The sequence below is a fragment of the Peromyscus maniculatus genome, chromosome 4 (genome assembly GCF_049852395.1).
Source record: "Peromyscus maniculatus bairdii isolate BWxNUB_F1_BW_parent chromosome 4, HU_Pman_BW_mat_3.1, whole genome shotgun sequence".
NCBI lineage: Eukaryota > Metazoa > Chordata > Mammalia > Rodentia > Cricetidae > Peromyscus > Peromyscus maniculatus.
Genome location: NC_134855.1, coordinates 13,287,128 through 13,310,031, shown reverse-complemented (window position 1 = coordinate 13,310,031; position 22,904 = coordinate 13,287,128). Strand labels below are relative to the sequence as shown.

At 53.2% G+C, this 22,904-nt stretch overlaps 1 protein-coding gene across 6 annotated transcripts in view; it reads left to right on the top strand.

Annotated features, from left to right (window-relative positions):
- Adamtsl2 (ADAMTS like 2) overlaps positions 1-22,904 on the top strand; it is a 32,745-nt gene that overhangs the window by 4,039 nt on the left and 5,802 nt on the right. For all 6 annotated transcript variants that reach the window (XM_042275066.2, XM_042275067.2, XM_042275065.2 and 3 more), the window contains exons 5-15: positions 809-911; positions 1,606-1,751; positions 1,875-1,998; positions 4,596-4,676; positions 6,994-7,169; positions 11,078-11,435; positions 13,032-13,404; positions 17,805-17,902; positions 21,064-21,190; positions 22,242-22,455; positions 22,539-22,694. In XM_042275066.2, coding sequence (XP_042131000.1) covers positions 809-911; positions 1,606-1,751; positions 1,875-1,998; positions 4,596-4,676; positions 6,994-7,169; positions 11,078-11,435; positions 13,032-13,404; positions 17,805-17,902; positions 21,064-21,190; positions 22,242-22,455; positions 22,539-22,694 — 1,956 coding nt within the window. The remainder of the gene's footprint in view (positions 1-808; positions 912-1,605; positions 1,752-1,874; positions 1,999-4,595; positions 4,677-6,993; positions 7,170-11,077; positions 11,436-13,031; positions 13,405-17,804; positions 17,903-21,063; positions 21,191-22,241; positions 22,456-22,538; positions 22,695-22,904) is intronic.

Sequence of the window (22,904 nt, the reverse complement as noted above, 5' to 3'; positions counted from 1 at the left end):
GGGCTTCTCACCTCAGCTCTTAGGTGCGCCTGTGTGCACTGTTTCATTAGCCTTGGCTGGACACCAAGGTGGCAGAGGCTTGGGAGGAGGCATTGATTCTGCCCCTGGGCTCTGAGGAGCACTCTCTGTGGGACCAAAGTGTGTCTGAAACCTGGCTGCCTATCTAAGAGCCACCAGGGTGTGGTGGTGGAGGTGCCAGCTCTGCCAGTCTTACTTGGCTTGTTCATCTGAGCTGTTGGAAGTCTGTCTTTGTGAGTGCCCATGTGGGGTGTGAGAGCTGAAGGGAAGTTAGCGGCCACAGCCAGTCATGGAGTCAGGATTTGGTGGACATTCGGGAGCTCCTGAAGGAGGCAGACACTAACCTAGCTTGGACTCCAGCTCCACCATGGGCAATTGCCTCCTGTACCCCCAAGGTTCTTCTTATAGAGTCCCCTCCTTCTGATTCAGTCCCTATGCGTAGCTATCAAGTGCACTGGATTAGTTGCAGGCACTTTGTGCACATGTGTGTACATGTGTGCAGATATACACGTGCTGACAGAGTCTGCCAGAGGATGGGGGTATGGGCAGAGCCACCAGTGTCCCATCTATTCCACAGTATGGCTGAAAAGTTCAGGGTGATATCCAGGGTATTAGGAAGGCTCATACCCAGCGGTATTGGAAGGATCGTCACTGGCCCTTCTGAGTAGTTGAAAGTGAAGGGAATGGAGGCTGGAGCAGGGACAACATGGACTATGGCCCCCAAGGGTCATCTGGCTGTAGCCACTTCCTGCTCAGCTCCTCCTGGAGCTTCTGTGCCTTCTTCTTCCAGGAGTGTCCACCGGATGGGAGGAGCTTCCGTGAAGAGCAGTGTGTCTCCTTTAACTCCCGTGTGTATGATGGCCGGGCATACCAATGGAAGCCTCTCTACCCGGGTGGGTACCTGAGCCTCAGGAATAAGCCCTATGGGTGGGCATATGGGGAAACTAAGGCCTAGAGCCAGGTCTTGCTGAAGGCTGTGGTGGTCATCTACAGAGCTTGGAGCAGATCCCACTTCTCGAGAAGGGGGCCTGGAGGTCTGGTCCCTCCCTCCCCCATGACATCACCGGTAACAGATTATAGAGCTCAGTTTCCTGCAGGGCTGCCCTCTGAGATCAGGACTCTCCCACTGTCCCCAGGGCTTAGACAGGAACCAGCCCAGACAACCCCAAATGGGGACTGGTCAAGGTCTCATGGGACCGTGGACATGCTTGCTGTTCCGTGCCCACTGTTCTCACCCCCTCTCCCCATGGGAGAAGAAACAGATTGTTTGGGCACGGTGTAAATGAGCTATATTCTTCTTCCTCCACCCTGTGGAAGTGCTGAGGTGTCCAGTCCCCCTGCCACGGGAAACCCTTCTGTGGATCTCAGGTGTGACGCCCTCTCACAAGGAGGCAGAATTTGGAGCTCAGAGCTTGGACTGGGCTCACTTCATTTCTGCTACCCACACTTTGTCAGGTCCCTTCCTTTCAAGCCTCAGTTTCCCCATTTTTGTAATGGGAAGGGTGCTATGTCAGTAGGAGGAGGCGGGGGGTGGGGTGGGGTGAATCCAGCACCCTCTCCCCTGAGACTCTCTGCCTCATCCCCCAGATGACTACGTCCACATCTCCAGTAAGCCCTGCGATCTGCACTGCACCACTGTGGATGGCCAGAGGCAGCTCATGGTGCCCGCCCGCGATGGCACTTCCTGCAAGCTCACTGACCTGAGAGGGGTTTGCGTGTCTGGAAAATGTGAGGTTGTTAAACATTGTACCAAAAGTATGGCCGTCCTCACTGTGCTGGCCACCTGCCTGCCAGAGGCGGTGGCGCCCCTGTGCCAGCCACAGCGCCTCAGCAGCCTCTCTCCTTGCTTCTTGCAGCCCATTGGCTGTGACGGAGTGCTCTTCTCCACCCACACACTGGACAAGTGCGGCGTCTGCCAGGGGGACGGGAGCAGCTGCACCCACGTGACAGGAAACTACCGAAAGGGCAACAATCATCTTGGTAAGGGCGGGTGTGGCTGGGTGGGCGTGTCCATCCATCTCACCTGCCAGGTAGGTGTCCAGGATCAGCTGCTTCCTATCGTAGGTCCTCTCCTTCTCCACCCAGGCCCAAGCAGAGGTGTAAGACTCCTTCTGACTGGCAATAAAAAGGGCCCTTCACATTATCTGAACACCAGAGGACACAGCATGGGGATCACATTTGGCCTGTGAGGCAGTCTTCAGGGAAGGCTGAATGGGGAAACTGAGACATTAGTCTTAGAGTGTGTGAGACTTGACTCTGGACACACTGGATTCTGGGCTCATCCTGAGACTCCCCTCTCTCGTGCTGTGTTTAATGACCTTGTGTTTGCGTCTGGCACTGGCCTGACCCTCGTGTTTGGGATCCGTGCATGAGACAGACCTTCATCCATCACTTGTGACAGCCAATGCTCAACCAAATGCATTGCTGTGTCCCAAGAACTGTGTGTGGAGTCAAACTAAGTTATTATAGAGGAAGGGAGGCGACTTGAAATCCACTTAGCAGATGGGGAAACCGAGGCCCAGTGTGGGATTTGAAGGCTCCAGTTCTCCTAGGGAGGCAAGGGAGTCCTACTGAGACCGCCGGAGGGCCCAGAAAGCCAAGAAATCTTGCTTGCCCTCACAGGAGAGGTGATCACAGAATCAGTGTGGGCTCCAAGAGTCCCCGCAGGAAGCCACCGAGAATGAAGCACTGCTGTGTCTCTCTCGTGTGGTGGGCAGAGGCTCTTTCTTTGGAGGCCTGCCAAAGGTGGGGTGAGGCAAAGCTGGTCTGTTTGCTTGTCCCTCCCTTCTTCCACGCACCTGCCTGCACAACTTTCCGCTGGATTCAAGGTGGAGCTAGAGTCAGGGGTCAGAGGTCAGAGGTCAGGCAGTGCCTCTCCTTCGTGTCAGATACCACACGCTATAGCAAGGCCCACCAGACAGGGCCTGAGCTCTTGGTGATGCCCCCTCTGGGCAGGTTGGGGCTGAAGTGAGACGATCCCTCTGATTCCGCCGAGTGTTTCCCAACCAGGCACAGAGCCAGGTCTGGCCAGCACTAACTCATCCACATCTGGGGACGCTGCTGTTACGGCAGTGGCTGCTACTGTTGCCGAAGGCTGCAGTGAGAGCAGAGGGTTAAGGTGACCTGAGCTTCTAAGGCCTTGGGTCTCACCCTGGGCAGCAGGCCCTGGGTCCTAGCTGCAGAGCGACATATCTGCCCGGGAAGATCTGTGCTCCCTAACCATGCTCAAGACCAGGCCATGTCCTGAAGCTCATGGGAGTCGAGATCAAGGAGTTTTGTGAACCACTTGCTAGTTTGAAAATTAAAGCCAGCTGTGGTGATGCACGCCTTTAATCCCAGCGCTTGAGAGGCAGAGGCAGGAGGATCTCTGTGAGTTTGAAGCCACCTTGATCTACATAGCAAATTCTAGACCAGCCAGGGTTTCACACAGAGAGAGCATGTCTCAGCAAAGGGACCATTTCCCGGTCTTGAAGCCTCAATCAGTATTTTGTCTTATGGCCATGCTATCAGAATCTCTTCCCTGCTTTCTGTCCAGAGACACCAACCACATGGACAGTTTGCCCTCCGTCAGATGCAATGGGGCAGTGGGCACCACACAAATAGCTCAGCACTACAGATCAGAGCCCCTCACCCCCGCTTCTCAAGGAGCCCAATGCGAGACACAGTCAGGGCAGGCTCTTCAGGGACCTGTAAGGTGAGGGCGGGGTCAGGGACAAGGCAGGAACATCTGGCCATCGATGGCTTGAGTGTGGACCCTGCTGCCTTCTACAGAGAATTCGGGACAGAAACACCAACTCTACCAAACCCTCCCCGGAGACCCCTCTCTTTTCCTAGGAGATGACTCTGTTATTATTAACTCTTTCCTGCCAGAGCCCTCTCCACTAGCAGCTAGTGGCTCTTTTTTTCCCCTGCCCCAGTTCCTGCTCCCTGTTGTGTTTGGAATTGTCTGTGGCTCTCTCCCCACTATGCCAAGGCCTGGGTGGTGGGGTCTGAAATGACAGGCAGTACCTCTCACAGTCCAGGCATGTAGACAGTAGCCCTTGTAGGGTGGTCAGTTTCGATTTGAAGAGTCGACATCCGCTCTCTTTGTGTGGAGGCGTCAAGCCTTGGCCATCAGCAAGATGTTCTGATAAGATGGAAATTGAGAATACCATGTGTCAACATAGTGCTGGTGTTGATGTTTCTGGACTAGATGAGAAAACTAAGACCAAGGTCTCTCAAGTGATAAAGCAGGGCATGACCTGAATCTGTGGGCTTCAGCATGGTTAAAGTTCCTGTAGTCCACTGTGTCCCTTGTGGGGGGGCTGGGGCAGGCCAATGTTCTTGATGGGAAAGGGTGTGTGTACTTGGGCAAGGGCCCTGGAAGAGGGTCAGCTTCCTGGACAACATGAACCGTTCAACAGGACTAGGTGAAATCACACACGCACATCTGGGACAACCTCTAGGCAGGTGCCCCTTTCCTATCTGGAGCTCAGAGATGGCATTGACACCCAGGAGTGGCTTTTCAGGGGACAAATGGCAGTCCCTTCTGTGTCCTGCCTTCCCTGGCTTTTCTCACAGATGCTCCTATTCTCCAGGTTACTCTTTGGTGACCCATATCCCAGCTGGTGCCCGAGACATCCAGATTGTGGAGAGGAAGAAGTCAGCAGACGTGCTGGGTACGTAGGTGGAACTGGGGTATGTGTGTCTATGGATGGAGAAGGGCACCTGAACTTGGATCTATATTTTGAGAAGTGGGGTAAGTCAGGTAACAGGGCACAGCTGTGGAAGCCAGAGATGTACCTAACTGTTGGGGAAGAGGATGCTGACTTCACCCCCTGTCCTTAGAGGTGCTGAACAAGAGACAGGGTTTGACATCGGGCAGTGAGCTCCCCATCACTAGAGAACCTGGCCCAGGTAGAATCCAGGGAGCCAGAAGTAGGGTCTATTCAAGGATGAGTCACAGAGCTGAGAGGTGGGTGGCAAGTCCAAGGTCATGAGCTGCTGAGGAAGGATTTGGTCACAGGTCTATCTGTGATGCCATGCTGACCATGTCCAGCTTCCTGCAGGAGGTGGCTCTCTAGAGTAGAAATGGCTACCTTGGACATCCTGGAGATATTACCCAGTGATGAGGCCCCATCTTGATGACAGTCTTTGGATGGGTAGAAGCTGGAGAGCTGACATGGTGGAAGCTCCATATGGGCAGGTACCAATGCCTATGAGTCATTCTGCCCTTGGCTCTGCCCTGTGTGGGACAGACCCAGGGCCTAGGCTAGATTAAGGAGCAGCTCTCCAAAATGAACTCAGTCTTGATACCATGTCCCATCGCCCACCTGACTTCCCATCCCACACCTCAGGTTGTTGAGCGTGGCAGAGCTCTACTCTAGGGATGTAGGAAAGAGGAGGGTGTGTACTGAAGATCGTCAGTTTGAGCCCAGCACCAGACTCTCCTGTCCCCTGCCAGGCTCCCAGAGCATTTGAAGGCCCAACCCCAGCAAGTTTGCACATGGCTGGCCCCAGGCCTACACTGCTGGGGACATCTGTGGATTGAGCATGGAGAGCCGGGCCTCCAGCCAGGCCGGTGGCTCTGCTGTCTGCTAGCTTACTAGGGCTGCAGGGAGGCCGGGAGACGTTGTGTTCTCCGAGCTGGCTGCAAAGCTCTCATTCTTGAAGCAGACACTGGAAATACCAAGGGCTGGGAAAGCCGCAGGAAGGAAGGTCCTCGCTGTCAGGAAACAGGTTTTGGATGTGGGCCTTGAGCTGAGCCCTGGGCGCAGAGCTGGAAGCTGAGCCGGGACAACCAGGCCCCAGCCGGACTTGGACTTGACGCTATGTTCTGACGTTATTACGTTAAGGGTATTTTTCAGACACGTCCTGCTTGTTGCGTCTGTCTGATAATAAATTAATTGCCCCGGCTCCTCTGCTTGGATTGCATCAGGGCCTTTGGAAACGGCACTCGCTCCTCTGGCGGGCCAGTTCCTGGAACCGGCTTTAAGGACACCCTCTGGAAGACAAAATGTCCCCCAGTGCTGAGACTGCCTCCTCCCTTTCTTCCCCAGCCCTGGAGGCTCAGAGGACCTTTGCTTAGTCCCCATAGCTTCCGGAAAGGCCAGCTTCCAGGCTGGTATTTGGCCCTGGGCAGCTGGGAGATGGGCTGTTGGGGTGCCATGGGCATATTCCTTTCTGATCCTGGCTTTCAATTGCCTCCAGCCAAGTCCTCAAAGTATCCAGTCATACCTGCCCAAGGGAAATGGTGATAGCTGTGTCCAAACTCTGCTCTTGCCTGATTGGGTCCCCAGTAGGTGTTAAGCCCAGCAGGAATGACAGATTAATTGGGTAACAGTGAAGTCAGACGACTCTTTGCCATTGTTTCTAATAAGAAGGGCAGAGCTGGTCATCTTAGGGTGGTCCCAGGAAAACCCTTCTGGACAGCACTCCACACCAGCCAGGCCAGGCTACAGTGTCACTCACTGTGGGCCCTGGATGAGGCACTGAGGCCCCTTCCTCAGCTGGGGGAGCTGGAGCTGGTACCACAACCAGGGTCACGTCAGGTTGTTCTGTCTAGTCTAGTATCTGGCTGGTACCTGTTGTTCACGGCTACAGACCCTCCTGGTCCAGACTGGCTGCTTGGCTATGGTGCTAGCTCATTACCTTGCAATCCCTTTGGCCCATGTGAGGCAGCCAGAAGGGCAGGGCCAGCCTTCCCTGTTGGCTCTTCCAACCACCCAGACTGGCCTGTGGTTGTTTGTTTTAGACTGATAGGAAAGTGTGTTTGTGTCTCTTAGGCCCTCACTGGCCAGGGCCACATGCTGGCCCCAGGCACAGTGTCTGTCTGATTCCCTGTGACATTGAATTTCCTGTCTTTGGGTCATTTTGGAGAGGGAAGGCAAGGCTGGCCACCATTCTTGGAACCTGTATGCTGGCTCCGCCCTGTGTCTCTCTCCTTCCTGCTCAGCCGGTCTGGCCCATGTGACTCAGTGATTTTTACTCTTTCAGCTCTCGCAGATGAAGCTGGCTTCTACTTCTTCAATGGCAACTACAAGGTGGACAGCCCCAAGAACTTCAACATTGCTGGTACAGTGGTCAAGTACCGCCGGCCCATGGATGTCTATGAGACTGGCATTGAGTACATTGTGGCACAGGGACCCACCAACCAGGGCCTGAATGTCATGGTGCGTGTGCCACAGGCTTTGGGGACAGTAAGGGTTGTGGGCACTGGCTTTCCAGAACCCAGCTATAGGTTGGGGCTTGAGTGCCCTGAACACACACAGCAGTATTGTTGCAGTCTAGGGTGGTGGTAGTGTGTGTCAGGGGTGGGGAGGGCTTGTTCATTCATCTATTCACTGGTCACTTTCTCATTTATTTATTCACTCAGGTTTTAGTTCATTAACTTCATTTTCCATTGATTCATTAATTCATCTATCCATTCACTTGCTTCCTCTCTCTCATTCATCTTTTCATTCATTCATTCAATCAGTACCACTGTTCTGTGTCAGCCCATTCTGTGACCATTGGGAACCTCATGGGAAGCTAAGGAGAGGTGGTGGACCCACTGCCCATGTTTCAGATGGGTCTTTATGTCCCTCAGGTCCATATTGCCTCCAATGGTACTGCAATGTTTTCGTAGCTTGTGGCCCCTGCCTCCCCTGGATTCTCAGTGCTGTGAGCAGCTGGCAGGGCAGGGTTGGGACCTGTTCTGTGGCTAGTGTTTTTTTTTCACAGCTAGCATCAGGAAATGAAAGCTACTGTAGCTTCTCACCCCAGATCCATGGATACACAGAATGATTATCCCTGAAATCAGGGCCATCACCATGAGCAGTTCTGGCATTCTCTGAGACCTGCCAGTTGTCTTCTGGACTTCTAGATCCCACCACAGTGAGCTCTATAGCCTCACATTGTAGGCACAGAACCTGGAGGGGGTTGTGTAGTTACTCACCTGTAAGTTGCAGAATATTGAAGGCAGGTCTGCCTGGGCAGGGTCCATTTGTCTGCCTCCTTGTTGTCCTGGAGACAGCTCTGGGACATGCAGAAATTCCACGACTTCTTTCACAGCCCACCCACACAGGCATCCCTGCTGCTACTACTGCCCAAGGGCAGGCCGTTTGCACCCCAGCTGGGTCTGCATAGAACCTTCTCTGCTGTGTTCCACAAAGCATAGGCAACATTTTAACTTACCTGCTGTGTAGACTAGACTGATGTTACTGGATATGGAATGAGTCATTCCAAGACTTCCTGCTCATGGTAGAGGCTGCAAGCTGTAGTACCAGCACAATGTCCTGCTGTTTTATTACACAGTGACCGGATCACAGCTGTGTACATTTGCTATGATTCACCCAGGGAGATGGAACCTGCTCTTGGAGGAATAGAAGGAGACTATTTACCACATCTGGGCCAAATATGCTCAACCTAAGGCCATGTTAATTTGCTCTAGGAAAGTCACCACACCTGTCACAAGGCTCAGTAAGGGTAACTGCCTGGTTGAGCTTACAGCACTCAGTTCTACTCTGATGACAAGTCACTGAAGTCATTTTAGTACTGTCAGGGCACCATGAGCGATGGGGCTGAATGTGGGCGATGTTTCCTACTCCTTTGTCCTTGAGGTCACGATGCATGGCACTGACATTTGTGGTACCCAGGAAGCAATGCTATCTCAGATTTGCTCGCTTGGATATGTCAGGTGTGTGCACTTAGCACCGTCAATAGAGGGCTGTGACCATCACTTACACACTTGAGGATGAGGGGCCCAATAGACATACTACTAGCCAGACCTAGGCCACCCCTCTGGTCATTACTCATCCAAATGTTTGCAATGAGGACATCAATCAATGGTGGTCAGGGTCCACAGTCAACAGTGATAACTCAGACCTGCCTCCAGCATGTCCAGCCTTCTCTCCAGGCTACAGTTGAGTGAGTAGACAGCGGTCGGCTTTTTAGAGAACTGTGGGTCCCTCCCTTGTTCAGTGGATTCTGAGTCTAGAAACTGGTTCAAGAAATGGAGGCAAGGTTCATCACCTTGCCCGGACAGCTACTTCTGCCTCCTCCTCTAGCTTGGCCGGTACCAATTAAGAAGGGTCTTTTTGGCCCATTTGTCCATTCCCAAGGTATGAGTTCAGTGTTCTGTCTTCTGTTAGTGATGTCTCTGAGTCTTGTCACTCTTACTGACTGTCACTGAGATACTGACTCTGCCTTGTGATTGGTGTGTGTGTGTGTGTGAGAGAGAGAGAGACAGAGAGACAGAGAGACAGAGACAGAGAGACAGAGACAGAGAGACAGAGAGAGAAGGGGGCATGAATGCACTGGAAGGTCACAGGGAGACTTCAGGTGGCCTCTTCATCCGTCGCGTTCTCTTGAGACAGGTTCTCACTGAACCTGAAGCTCATTCCTTCCGCTAGGCTGGGTGGCGAGCGAGCTCCGGGGTCTGCCTCTCTCCGTTCTTCAGCGGTGGTACGGAAGTGCTTGGCTCTCACATGGGTGTTGGGGGTTTTAACTCATGTCCTCAGGTCCACAGCGAGTACACTTACCTACCGAGCCATCCTGCCAGCCTCTGCCACTGTTTTTTGCTGCTCACCTTTATTAATTCAGGGCCTTCTCATATCTACAGCTGCTGGGGGAGTCCAGAGCCTGCCACCACATCTTGCCACCAGCCCTGTCATGTGAGAGTGTCCCACACTGTCCCTCTAAATGACATTGGCGTCACTTGGCCACCCCTGAGTGAGCAGAATGTTCTGGGCTTTCCAGGAGAAGTGGTCACCCAGGGAATTGCCTGCCCTCAAATCTCTCCTCTCGCATCTGCACTGTGTGGGCCTCACTCACTCTACCCTCCCTGTTAGCAGGCCAGCATGTTATTCCAGAGAGTAAGAATACTCCTAGAGGGCTGTGCTGGTCCCGAAGGCCCAGGAGCAACAGTCTATTCTCTAGGACTTCCCTAGTGGGTGGAGATGACTTTACCAGACCCTTTGGTCTGGTGCCCGGGAGAGACCAGTCAAGGCCCAGAGGAAAGACAAGGTTAGGAAGGGAGGCTTTTCACACCATCTCTCCTAAGACAGCATTAACTGCTGAGGGAAGAACAGTCCCTTCCCAGTCCCAGAGCATTCAGGACAATTGAGATTTCACCATTTAAAGCATCTTGACCCAGATCTCTCTTTGTGGTGGGGTCCTACTGACGCAGCCTGACTCATCGGGTGCAGCAGACCCAGCAGGGTGAGAAGTTGACCTGGATTCCCCCTCTTCACCCTTTCTGCCCTGAAGCTTTAGGCATCAGAGTTTCTTGACCACACCTGCAGCCATCTGGTTAGCTTGAAACGATGCTGGCTCTCTCTGTTGTCTTGCTCCAATGGCGTGCCTTCCGCAGTCCCTGCTCCTGTCCCCAGGCACCCTTGAGATGTCATCCCAGTGGTGGCCATTCTCCCCCTGGCGTCCTGCAATGGCTTATCTTGGCACTGCTTAGCTTTCCGTGGTTTGCTCGGTGCCACCCTCCCAGGGCCCTGGTGTGCGGTGTGCTTTAGCCAGGCAGCGCTGGAGCTCCAGCGCTCACTAGTGGTTCGGAGCTGTGGCCCCGGGAGCAGCCGGTCCCACTGCCAAATCTACTCCTGCCGGCCTCCAGATCCAAGGCTTTGAAGTCTGCCTCGGGGAGAGGTCCCACTGGCTTGTGGTCTCTGAAAAGGCCTTGACTATTTCCCCAAAAGCTCCACGACCAGCTGATCCTTCAATGCTGTCTTGAATGGACGCATGGTCTGGATTTTAGTACCTCATCAGCTACCCTAGGAGTCCTGGGTAGATGCAGGGACACCAGTGCTTTTCGGATTTCTGGTTTGTGATGGCAGTAACATGCGGTATGTCCCAGCATGTCCCCTATTCCCTGTTCTCAAGGGGACCTGCCCTCTGCTCCTTTTGGTGCGCCTCATTCACAGTCTCTGGGCACAGCTGCCCTAGGACATTTGAATGAGGCTGCATTCTTAGATCAAATGTGATTCCCTGGGAAAGACTCGGCTGTAACCAGGGCTGCTTTTGTCTCAAGAGGCTTTTGGTACTAGGTAGGGGCTAGGAAAGGAGCCAGGTCTCACTTCTTCTCCTTCCCCAGGTGTGGAACCAGAACGGCAAAAGCCCTTCCATCACCTTTGAGTACACGTTGCTCCAGCCACCACACATGCACCACCTGCAGCCTGTCTATTACAGCTTCTCCGAGCCCGCCTCCGAGAGCACAGAGAGCACTGAGGGCCAGGAGCTGGACGGTGCCAGGCTGCTGGGCTTCATGCAGCATAATGGCTCCCTCTACCACCAAGCCTCCTCAGAGAGGCTGGGCCTGAACAACCAGCTCTTCCAGCCTCCAGCCCCTGAAGTCAAGCGGGGTCCCAGCAGAGGCCAGGAGACCAACGAGGTGTGCGAGAGAGCCAGCGGTGGGGTCTGTGAGGGACCTCCTAGGGGCAAGGGCTTCCAAGGTGAGAAAGAGGAATAGTGGGTACGGGAAAGGCCAGGGTTCCTCAGGCACAGAGGCCTCAAGTGAGGAGTGTTGGTCCCCTTTGAAGTCTACAGAAGAGGCTAAAGAGAATTGCCAGATGCTTGCACATTCTCTCTGGGCAGGCACAGTGTGAAGTCTGACGTATACAGTCATAGCTCAGGATCTGCAGATTGATGATAGACTCCTTTCGGACGCTGAAATTCTCAGCTTCTCAAATCCTTGTATACAGTGGTGTGTTTGCATAGAACCCAAGCTCTTCTCCATGTACCAGTGATCACCGCAGCTGACCCACAGTACTAGATGCAGTGTGCGTGTGTGCTGTGGGTAGTGATGACACTAAGTCATGGCAAGGTGACACATGACAGGACCTATCCATCAGTGGATTAGTCATTTGTCTTGTGGCTGTGACAAAATGGCTGATGAAAGCAACTTCAGGAAGGAAGGTTTTATTCCAGCCCACAATTCCAGGAGATACAGTCCATCACGGCGACAGGAGCATGAGGCAGCTGCTCACATTGCATCCACAGTCAGGAAGCAGAGAGAGAGATGGAAGCTGGTGTTCACTGTCTCCTTTTACACGGGATGGTGCTGCCCACAGTTCTGGTGGGTCTCCCTTCCTCAATCAGCCTAATCTAGATAATTCCTCATAGACAAGTGCAGAAGCCTGTCTCCTCGGTGTCTCTAGATCCCGTCAATTGACAACAACATTAACTGTCAAAACTGGCTTAACATAGATGTAATTCTTTTTCCTCCTCCTCCCTGCTCCTTCCCTTCCTTCTCCTCCTCCTTGAGACAGGATCTCGATGGAATGTGCTATGTAGACCAGGCTGGTCTCAATTCACAGAGATCCTCCTGCCTCTGCCTCCCCAGTGCTGGGATTAAAGTTGTTCACCACCAGATCCAGCCAGTATGCAATTCTTTTTTTCAAAATATTTTGATCCTTCATGGTCTGATTCTTAGGATGTAGACCCAACATCTGCAGAGGGCAAACCACATATGGTTGTCTGAGTCTGACAGAAGAGATGGGCTTAGAGAGGAGATAACTTGTCAACTCTTCCATCCAGTGGAACTGGAAGTCAAGGGCAGCTCGTCTGCCCCATGGCTCACTTGGATAGCCCTGGGCCCCAGACATGGATGTTGCTGGTGGCCTCAGGTGTGCAGGCTCATAGATGCCTCTCTCCTGTGCTGGGCTTCTTGAGGTTTATGTGTCTGTGTTCTCTCTTCTTAGGCAGACACTAGTCATACATTTAGGGCTCACACTAAATTCAGGTGATATTATTTCATGAACCTATAAATATCCTGTTTCCAAACTAGATCTTAGGCTGAACTTACAGCTGAGCCTGGGCCCTGGGGACACTGCCCAGCTGTCTGCCGTGGCCATTGGGTTTCCTATTGCTTGACGATGCTGGCCCGCTGTGTCTGATGGAGTAGGACCTGGGAGTACCTATTTTTTCCCTGCCCCCAAAAGTCATCCCCATTATGTAACTCACCTGTCACACACAGGAATAGAGGAGGAGGGGCAACAAAGATCAACACAGTAGCAGCCATGGATGTTGAAACACCTGTCTCTCTGCAGACCGCAATGCCACTGGGATAGCTCTCTCAGGGGACAAGGATGACCGGGAGGTCGATGTGCGTTTCACCTCCCAGGAGCTTCTGTCAGCCAACGCCATCTCCGATCAGCTCTTGGGCACGGGCTCAGACTCTGAAGAGTTCTCTCTCAACGAGACCATGAACAGCATCTTTGCCCAGGGTGCCTCAAGAAGCTCCCCAGCTGAGAGCCTCTATGTTGATTATGAGGAGAACGAGGGGCCTGCTGCCTACTTGGTCAACGGGTCTTTCCTGGAGCTGAGCAGTGACAGGATCAACACCACCTCCTCTGAAGCCCCATTCCCCAACACCAGCGCCAGCCTACCCACCTTGGCTGGGAACAGGACTCACAAGGCTAGGTAAGAGACACTTCTCCTTGCCCTGTCTTAGTTCCCTATGGAGTAGGGGTCATTACAGGGGTCTGCCAGAAGGTCCAGGGACCTGGAGGTAAGTGGGAGAGAGCCATACTTTCAACCAACCTGTGAATCTGGCATGAGTTTTTGGGCCTGGACTGTAACATGTCTTTTTGAAAGGTAGTTTCATGGGTCTAAGTGTCCCAGCTATGACTGCTTCAACTCGTGGTGCTGACCATGAGTTGAAGAATGTTGGAGGTATGCTGCTAACAACTTCCCAATGCTAGGATGGACTCACTCTTTGATATGCATAGATCAGGGAGTGATCACAACTACCCTTAGTGTTAGGGAAGCCAAGCTGAGTGCACAGAGCCTAAGGATTTGGGGTCCTGGGTTCTGTGTCTGGACAGCCATTGAAACATGGCTAGTAAGCACAAGATGGGCTCTGTCTGTAGCCCCTCAGATGAATGTGGAGCCTCAACAGCAGGCTTCACCCCGACCAAACAGAAGATGACAGCAGAACCTCGGTGCCCCCCCCCCCCCCCCCCGACAAGGAGACCCTGAATCAAAGTTAGGAATAGGCTGCTAGCGTAGTGGGCCTATGCAGGAAGCCAGCACCACAGGCAACAGCAGCTGTGGCTAGGGAGGCCTATAGAATCAGGACTGGGGACACCTGCTTGGAGAGTGAAGCTAGAGATCCACAGAGGCGAGCCTAGGGATGCCTGGACAGCCAGGGCTGGGGTAGGGGGCCCTGAGGTCTCATCCTCCTGGGCTAGTGTTGTTTGGGAGCAAGTGACCCTTTCATACAAGTGCCAGAGAACCTCTCTAGCTACTAACGCTGTTTCTCAGGTGCCTGGGCATGCAGCAAGGCTCGTGTAAACAGCTGGGGTTAGAACTGTTAGCCACTGGTGGGGGATGAAGACTGAAGATGGGAATCAGCCCACTGGCTTTTGTTTTGTTTTCTGGGAACCCACTCAAAATCTTGAGATGAACTCTATCCGGATCAAGGGAGGCTGAGGTTGGGGTTTGGTGGGAGATTTGACAGTCACTCTTAAGGTGACAGGGTTTGGGTCACCTCCTCCACTTTTCTAGGGCTGGAGAGTGGTAAAGCTGGAAGCTACGGTGTTACCTCTTCTCTGACGCTGCCTTCTGAAGCCTTATTTCCAAAGGCTGGTGCACACCAGGCACCCTGCTGATGAGCTCTGGGCCGGCCACTTACCCTGACCTTGGCACCATCAAAGCTTCTAGGGACCTCTGCTTAGTTTTGGGGAGCCAGTGGCTGGCAATGAATGACAGGCTTTACCCTGGGGGCACAGGATCAGAGCCTGAGAGAAGTCACAGGCAGTGGTGATGGGCAGGGCAGTTCTGATTCAGAAAGCACCTGCTTTGTGACCCAGCCAGTCTCTCTGGGCCAGCTCTTCCTTTGGGACAACAGGGATTTATATATATATATAAAATTCATGATATATATAATATATAATATAATTCATATATGATACACAACAAAGGCCCTAGGTATGGATGCTCCTAGTTAGTCACTGAGCCTCCAAGGCTTGGGGAGAGACCACCCAGGAAACCCACAGCCCAAGTGGTGACAGCAAACCAGTGCTCTATGTAGGTTTATCAGGTAGCTCGAAGTCCCTGTTCTTTATTCGGCTGTGATATGGGCTGTGTGGGTGGTGGTTGTGTGGACTAGTGAAAGAGCAGGTCATTCCATGGGAGCTGGATACATCTCCATTCTTTTCCAGGCCTCAGCTTCTCTGTCTGTCAGAGACCTGGAGGCTCAGCAATGCAATGCCTCACAGGCCAAAGCCACACACAAGCTGTTGAGGGCAGGGTTGGGCCCAATCAGGAGTCTCAATGTTGTCTGGGTCAAGCCTTAGGGACTGTTTTCCCCCCCTGAGAGGTTTGGATTATTCTGAGTAGGTGCTCTAAGCGGGGCCCACTGGAGTGCCCACGGTCCAGAATCCCTAAGCCACATTTGAAAGTGCCTGTCTCTTCTTATTCTGTCCCCTTAGCCCCGTGGGACATGCTGGATTCCCAGAGCCAGTCATTAAAACAGGTTGTCAGCACTCGGAAAAGCGCAGCTCAGTGAGATGCCCAACCAGCTGCCATCAAAGGATGCTGCTGGTGGGGACCAAAGATGGTCTGGGGAGATAATGGGCTGAGAGAGGCCGTGGGGGAAACTACCAAGCCGAAATAGCCACGTCTCGGCATGTTGTCCAAACACAGGAAGTCGAGTCTGCTCTGGGAGCGGGTGAAATCAAAGGGGCAGCCCAGAAAGGAAGGGCTATTTTCATCTTCTAGAAAGGCTTCAAACAATCCCGGGAGGGGCTGTCACCAGACTCTTTGGGAACAGGCGTCTGGGATGCAGAGGCACACATCCCTCTCTGAAGCCTGGAGCGGGGTAGGAAGAGAATTTCTGGTTCACTTATAAACAAACAGTCATTTCAGAGCTTCTGCTCTCCGGGGATTTCAGGAGCCTGTGTCCCGCCAGGCACTGGGCAAAAACCCAAAAGCGGTGGCCACCGGTATCTTGGAAACCATCACTGCCGAGGGCAGGGCCCTTCCAGATTGGGGTGGTGATGGTTTCCAGGGTGTGGTGCTTCTTGGTGCACAGTCCAGGTGCTGCACTGCGATTCAGGCGGCACCCAGCAGCACCCCACACGTGCTAGAGAGTGGGTGTAGACAGTCCCTCCAGAAATACCTTTAGGGCTTAAAATCCAAAGGGTTATTTTGAACCTGGCGGCTAGCTCTTGACTCAGGGATGAGTCATGCGGGCTGCGGCTGGGAAGTGTGTAATTATATAAAGATGGAGGGGCTTCTACACCAAGTGCATCTTCTCCTCTCTTTTTGTTCTTGGAAGGAATTTAAGGCTGCTGAAAGCAGTGTGGAGGGCCCAGACAGCTCCGGTGTTGTCTGGGTCAAGCCTTAGGGACTGTTTCTTCTCCCTAGTTCTTCCTCGCTGAGAGGTTTGACCCACCATCGGTTGGCGCTTTAATTGGGTCCCACTGGGAACTCATGTCCAGGATCCTTTGCTTTGAGATGAAGGGTCTTGGATGCCCTCCCTCCATGTTAAAGGTTTTTTTGTAACCAGAGAGGAGGACAGAGCTTCCCCTGCATAGAGCCTGACTCAAGGGTTGGTCTGAGCCCCAGAAGAGATGGCCCAGGCCCCTGCCCCCCTCCTTTCTGCAGGCACCCTCTCCTTCTGAGAATTCACAGAATCACAACAGTGAGGCTCCCGTTGGCAGATCATTTCCTGGGTTCTCAGAGTATGACGTGCTATCAGGGCAGCGCTCATCTCCAAAACACCCTCTTGGGAAACATGAGCCAATCGGAGCAAGACAGGCGCAATTCTCACCCACTCGACTAGCAGTCCTGACAGATGTCTCCAACACAGAATGGCTTTTAGAATGTAATGGCCTATAACACCCACAACCCTCCAGTGACTATAGTCCCCAGGAAAGAGACTGGTCCATTTCAGTCCCGTGGAAGGCGTCAGTGCACAGCCCTTAGCTAGCTCCTCTTAGTTCCAAGGGAGGTGGAGTTGGACTCTGTGGCCCGAGGGAGCTGCTGTCGATGGTTCTGGTCCTTCAACTGCTCTTCTTGCTTTGGGGGTCATGAGACTCAGGGGCTGTGTTCTTACGTGAGTGGCTAGGTCTTGGAGCAGACACCCTGGGTGGAGGTAATGCTACAGCAGCCGCTTCCTCCCCCCGCAGAGTCCCACATAGCCTGCACAGAGGGTGTTGAGGCTAGTTCAAAGAAGCTAACAGTCCTAACAATACTTGGCTGTGGCCACCAGAGTTCTGGCCAAGAATCATAGTTGTTGGCTGGCCGGCCCCCAGCGTGCCTCTTCCCGTCAGCTGGCTTGTGCCGCCATCGCCGACCTGAGCTGCAGTGAGGGCCTAGGCCACTCTGCCTCCTGCAGCTGGCCTTTGTGAGTTTGAAAATTGGAAGCTGAATGGCTGGTGTCCCCATTCATCAGAACCCCAGCTGAGGGAGGCAGCTGGGGAAAATTCTGGAACATCTCAGTCCCTACGGGGTGGGAAGAAGGACTCTGCTGACCGATGAGAGATGTAGTGAGAAGCCTGTGAGTGCTGAAGGAGCAGTTGCAATGTTGGTGAGTCCCTCCTTGTTCAGTGAACCTCTGAAGGAACCGAATGCCTCCACACAGTCTGTCCAGCTCCTGAGAAGGGACATGCCCATGTCTGCTCAGTGCCAACATGTGCGTCTCATTTTTTTTTTATTCCAGAGGGTGGGAGCCCTGGTCTTCATAGAGGGTACTGGCTGAAGCCCAGGAAGGTGTGTTTTTAAGGAGAGTGTAGCCTCAGAGGGAGATTCATCTGTCTGAGAATGAAGCCTTTAAGCATCTAGCTCTCTCACCACACACTCTGACCTTGTTTCAGGACCAGACCCAAGGCGCGGAAGCAAGGTGTGAGCCCAGCTGACATGTACAGGTGGAAGCTCTCCTCCCACGAGCCCTGCAGTGCCACGTGCACCACAGGTAATCAATCAGCCTGGGACCGCTGGGCCACCTTCTCTGAGCCTGCCTTTGCAGTGACTGGGCCTTAGCTGGAGACTCACCCATACACTTGCTGCCCTAAGCCACCCCCAGGGAACTTGCCTGGCTTCTTCACCTGGGAGGTGGAGCAGGATGGCAGGATTTAGAGGGTCCCAAAAGCATCCTTGTTCCCATGGCATGCAGGATGACAGTCAGGTACAGGTCCATCTGTCAGCCCTAATTATTCTCCAATATCTCAGGAGAGGGGGTCTTCAGAGGAAAGATGGGGACCTTCAGCTTTGAGGGTCTGCTCATGCTTGCCCTGCCCCCAAACACACAATGCTGCCCTGTACCTAACAATCTGGAAGCTAACAAACAACTTGGGGTGGGGTTGCATTTAAACCATACTGCCTACTGTACCACACCCCAGGCTCACAGCAAAGTACTACCGATTTTTACCTGTAAAATGGGATGTACTGTGGCCAAGGTGTTTGTGGGATAAATGAGAAGAAACCACTTGCCTGGTCTAAATTCAGCCAGTGAGCACCATTGCCACTATGCGGTTCTAAGGCAAGGCTAAAGCTAGCCCTAACCTGGGAGCAGCCGGTCCACTGGCTCCAGCAGATCAGTGAGTCCTGTGACATGCCTTTCATAGGATGGACTGTCAGAACCAAACTTTATGGCAGGTGCTGTGGCCTCAGCTTCTCAGAGCCTGTTGAAGCTGGGTGTGGGCATACCATGGATCCTTCTAGCCATCCTGGCTGTGGAACTTCCCATGTGTTGTGACAGTGGAAACTTTCTGGAGGCTGGGGAGGTGACATCACTTGAGATGTTTCCAGGTTGAGGCAGCCTTGGTGGCAAGGGGCCTGATGAATGAGCCTGCTAGATGATGTCTCCAGGGAGAGCATGACACTATTGTCTTTCGACACTTAGACAGTGGCCAGGCCAGGGAGCTGGGCTGTTCTGTGCTGCCCACAGTGCAGAGCAGGACACAGGAAGAGAGAAAACAGGGATACTAGGGAAGGGATGACCTCTGCCTTAGACAAAGACGTCAGAAGTAGAGAGGCTCCTGTCACCTCTGGAGGCACTGACCCAACTGAGTGGCACCAGCAAAAAGGACAGAGAAGGGCCCATGCTATGGACAATTCACTGCCTCAGCCCCTTCTGGCAGAACCTCATTAGTTGTTTGGAAAGCCCTACTGTTGCCAGGGCTTAAATTTGATGTGCACAATTGCAACCATGCTGAAGAAGGCAGGCCACAGTGTGTGGGTTTTGCCAGCTGCGGATGCACACAATGTCTGCAGATGTTCTGTAGAGAATCGTGGGTACAACCACTTCTCTCCCTCTTCCTTCATGCTGAGATCTGTTCTTGAGGCTGTGCTAGGTTATGGGGCCCGCCTTCTCTGTACCCTGAACCCCCAACCGTGGTAAGGACCTTAAGTTTGTTCTTTTGGAACAACAATACTGTCAAGTGGTCTGGAGACTTGGGGTATGGTTTCTAGACTGTCTCTCAGTCTCCCAGAGCATAGCAAAACATCCCAGGATCAAGGTAGTTGGTAGGACCGTTACTGAGGATGGACAGCTGGTCTTGTCTGTTTCATAAATCAGAGTGCAAAGCTCACTTCAGCTCAGGGCAAGGGCTCTGAGGTTAAGAAGTTTCGAGAAGCTCCCTACTCAAGATAGGTGTAAAGAAAAGGTACCCAGAAAAGTGACATTTTGATCTTGTAGCCTTTCTGGAAAATTCCCATTCTGGAGATGAGCAATCTGGGGCTGTGACGAGTCTGCTGGCCCTGCTAGATGAGACTTGGATTCTCTTCTGTGTGTTTCCATTCCATGATAACAAGCCAATGCATAACCAGGTACTTAAGGCAACTGCACAAGTCCCCAGCCCTGTTTGTATATCCCTGGGTCCCAGAGCTAGTGTCTCCGAGGCCTGAAATCTTTCAAGTAGACCTGGCCAGGCAGCTGTCTCCTCCTCCAGCAGGCTGAAGGTTACACAGCCCAGTGCTGGCAGGGGAGGAACCAGTAATTGCTGCCTGGCTTGGCTCTCATGGACACACACACACACACACACACACACACACACACACACACACACAGAGTTTCTTCCCAGACTCCATGGTTCTGTCCAGGGTTTTGGAGCAGCAAAGGCTTCTGGGTCTCAGACACTCCAGGGAAGGTAGATACACTGAAAACCTCAGGAGGCTCTTCCACATACTGCTCCACACTGGCTTTCCCCAGCTAAGCCCAGTCCTGGCACACCTTGCTCTGGGGCAGGGGATGCTCACCCTTTAGAAAGTCCACATGCAGGCTTGCTCTTTTAGGTCCAGGGAAAAAGGAGAGGTGGTGTAGCCTGGGAATCCATATGGTTAGGAGAAGGCTGGTCTTTTATGTGTGTAACCCTCCCTATCCACAAGTGATTTTAGAATTCAGGAATTCCAGAAAAAGCCACACAGATTGTTAAAGACATAGAGGTGCTGGTTAGGAGACCTTCAGTAAAAGCTGGAGCACCTAATCTGGTATCTGGGGACAGGGCTGTCAAGGGCTGCAATGGTTTGTCTTTCCTTTTCTTTTTCACTTTCTTTCTTTTTCTCTTTCTCTCTTTCCTTTCCTTTTCTTCTCTTCTCTTCTCTTCTCTTCTCTCTCTCTCTCTCTCTCTCTCTCTCTTTCTTTCTTTTTTTCAAGACAGAGTTTCTCTGTGTAACCCTCCCTGGCTGTCCTGGAACTTTCTCTGTAAACCAGGCTGGCCTCGAACTCAAAGACCCACGTGCCTCTGCATCCCAAGTGCTGGGATTAAAGGCATGCGCCACCACTGCCCAGCTGGTTTGTTTTTCTGCCTGTCTGCCTGCCTGCTCATCTCCTACAGTGGGCTTTGTCAGACAAATGCACACCAGGGTCCCTGGCTGTACTCATTTTGCCTCTGTAAGGCTCATCGAGGTTTGTGGCAGGTGAGCTAGATGCCTAGGCTAGGCAGAGAAAGAGGTCATAGTTCAGATCCCGAGTCTCTGGCCCACAGAGCTTTCCCACCTCCAGCTCTAGGCTTTTGCCATCCCCAATCCAAGAAACAGATCTCTGAGTTGTCATGTGACCCATCCAAGCTCACAGGCTCACCCATCCGCTGTTAACCAAACAGTTAACAGACCCTTGCGTTGCCCCAAACCTAGGAGTCATGTCCACATATGCCATGTGTGTTCGCTATGATGGTGTTGAGGTGGATGACAGCTACTGTGATGCCCTGACCCGTCCTGAGCCTGTCCATGAATTCTGCGCTGGGAGGGAGTGCCAGCCCAGGTACCTGTCCTTGAGCACCCAGCTGGGTGTCAGAATGAGTGTGTGTGTGTGTGTGTGTGTGTGTGTGTGTGTGTGTGTGTGTGTGCGTGTGTGCGCGCGCGCGTGCATGTGTGTATGTGTGTACACACACCTATGCTCACACTAGGGCTCTGCTTTGCCTCTGCTGTGAGCTGAGGGGGTGTGTGGGGAGCAGAGCAGAGCACATGGGATTGTCATGAGACACTTTCCACCACAGGGGGTTTCCCATAGTGCTCTACACTAGAGGGCTATCTTGGTGCCCGGGCTGACCTGCAAAGCTAGGATTTCTATAAGCTAGGGAAGATTACTCCCTGGGAGGTGAAGGGAGCCCCATCTTTCTAGCCCCCATGTCTCTTGTCTTGTCTTCAAGGCAGAAGCAGAGCCTTGGTGTTGCTTCCAAGGAGCCATATATTTCTGGCTCCCCAACATGTCACATTCCTTCTTTTCTTCCGGCTGCTACATCTGAGCATTTGTTCTTTTCTGGAGGAAAAGGCCACAGAGCTGGCCTGCACTTGACTTAGATTCCTCTCCAAGTATGTCTTCTCAGAGGGCCTGCATGGAGGAACCCGGCCTTTTATAACCCCACACAGCACAGGGTGGAGATGGCTGGTCATCCTGCACACTGGCGATGGCCTTCTCTGGGCATACAGCTGGACTCACACCTTTGGTTCACTTTCACTGTTGCCCCTGAAGAATCAGAGTCCAGAAGGGGCCACAGTCCCCTGTGTGACCCAACAGGGAAAGTGAGGCCTGGGGCTCTGGGACACTGGAGTATGGAAGGTGGCAGGTGCAGAAGGAATAGGAACAGACAGAAAGGACAAAGGAAGAAGGCCTGGAGGTGAGGGTAGGTGAAAGTGGCCAGGTCCCTGGAGGCCGTGGGCCCGGGCAGAACACTCATCCAACATTCTGCTTAGGGCTACCTAACACAGGGTTACCATGGGCACAGTCCCCACTGGTTGGTCTCACCTCCTTCCAGTCTGGTTTGGCCTGTGTGATTTGGGGCCACTGAGGGCTGTCCTCGCTCCCGAGGCAGGTGGGAGACCAGCAGCTGGAGCGAGTGCTCACGAACCTGTGGTGAGGGCCATCAGTTCCGCATCGTGCGCTGCTGGAAGATGCTGTCCCCTGGCTTTGACAGCTCCGTGTACAGTGACCTGTGTGAGGCCACAGAGGCCGTACGGCCCGAGGAGCGCAAGACATGCCGCAACCCGGCCTGTGGGCCACAGTGGGAGATGTCTGAGTGGTCGGAGGTGAGAGTCGGCAGGTGCCGGGGTGGTGGCCTGTGCTTGAGAACAGATGTATCATGGTGCTTCTCACCCCGGCTTCCTCACAGTGCACAGCCAAGTGTGGGGAGCGCAGTGTGGTGACCAGAGACATCCGTTGTTCTGAGGACGAGAAGCTGTGTGACCCCAGCACCAGGCCTGTGGGAGAGAAGAACTGCACAGGACCTCCCTGTGACCGCCAGTGGACCGTCTCAGACTGGGGACCGGTGAGGGCAGATTTGGGCCATGGGGCTGGTGACAGGACCCTGACCCCGAGGACGCTGCTTTGCTGTGCATTGGCTTTCTCATCTATCTGTAATAAAGACACGAGGAGAAAAGTATAAAGACCTCCCTTCCACTCCTTTATGGACTCAAACCCCTGGTCCAGAAACAAAAGTGGACATAACCATCCCCTTAACGACCTGTTTCCACCTCTC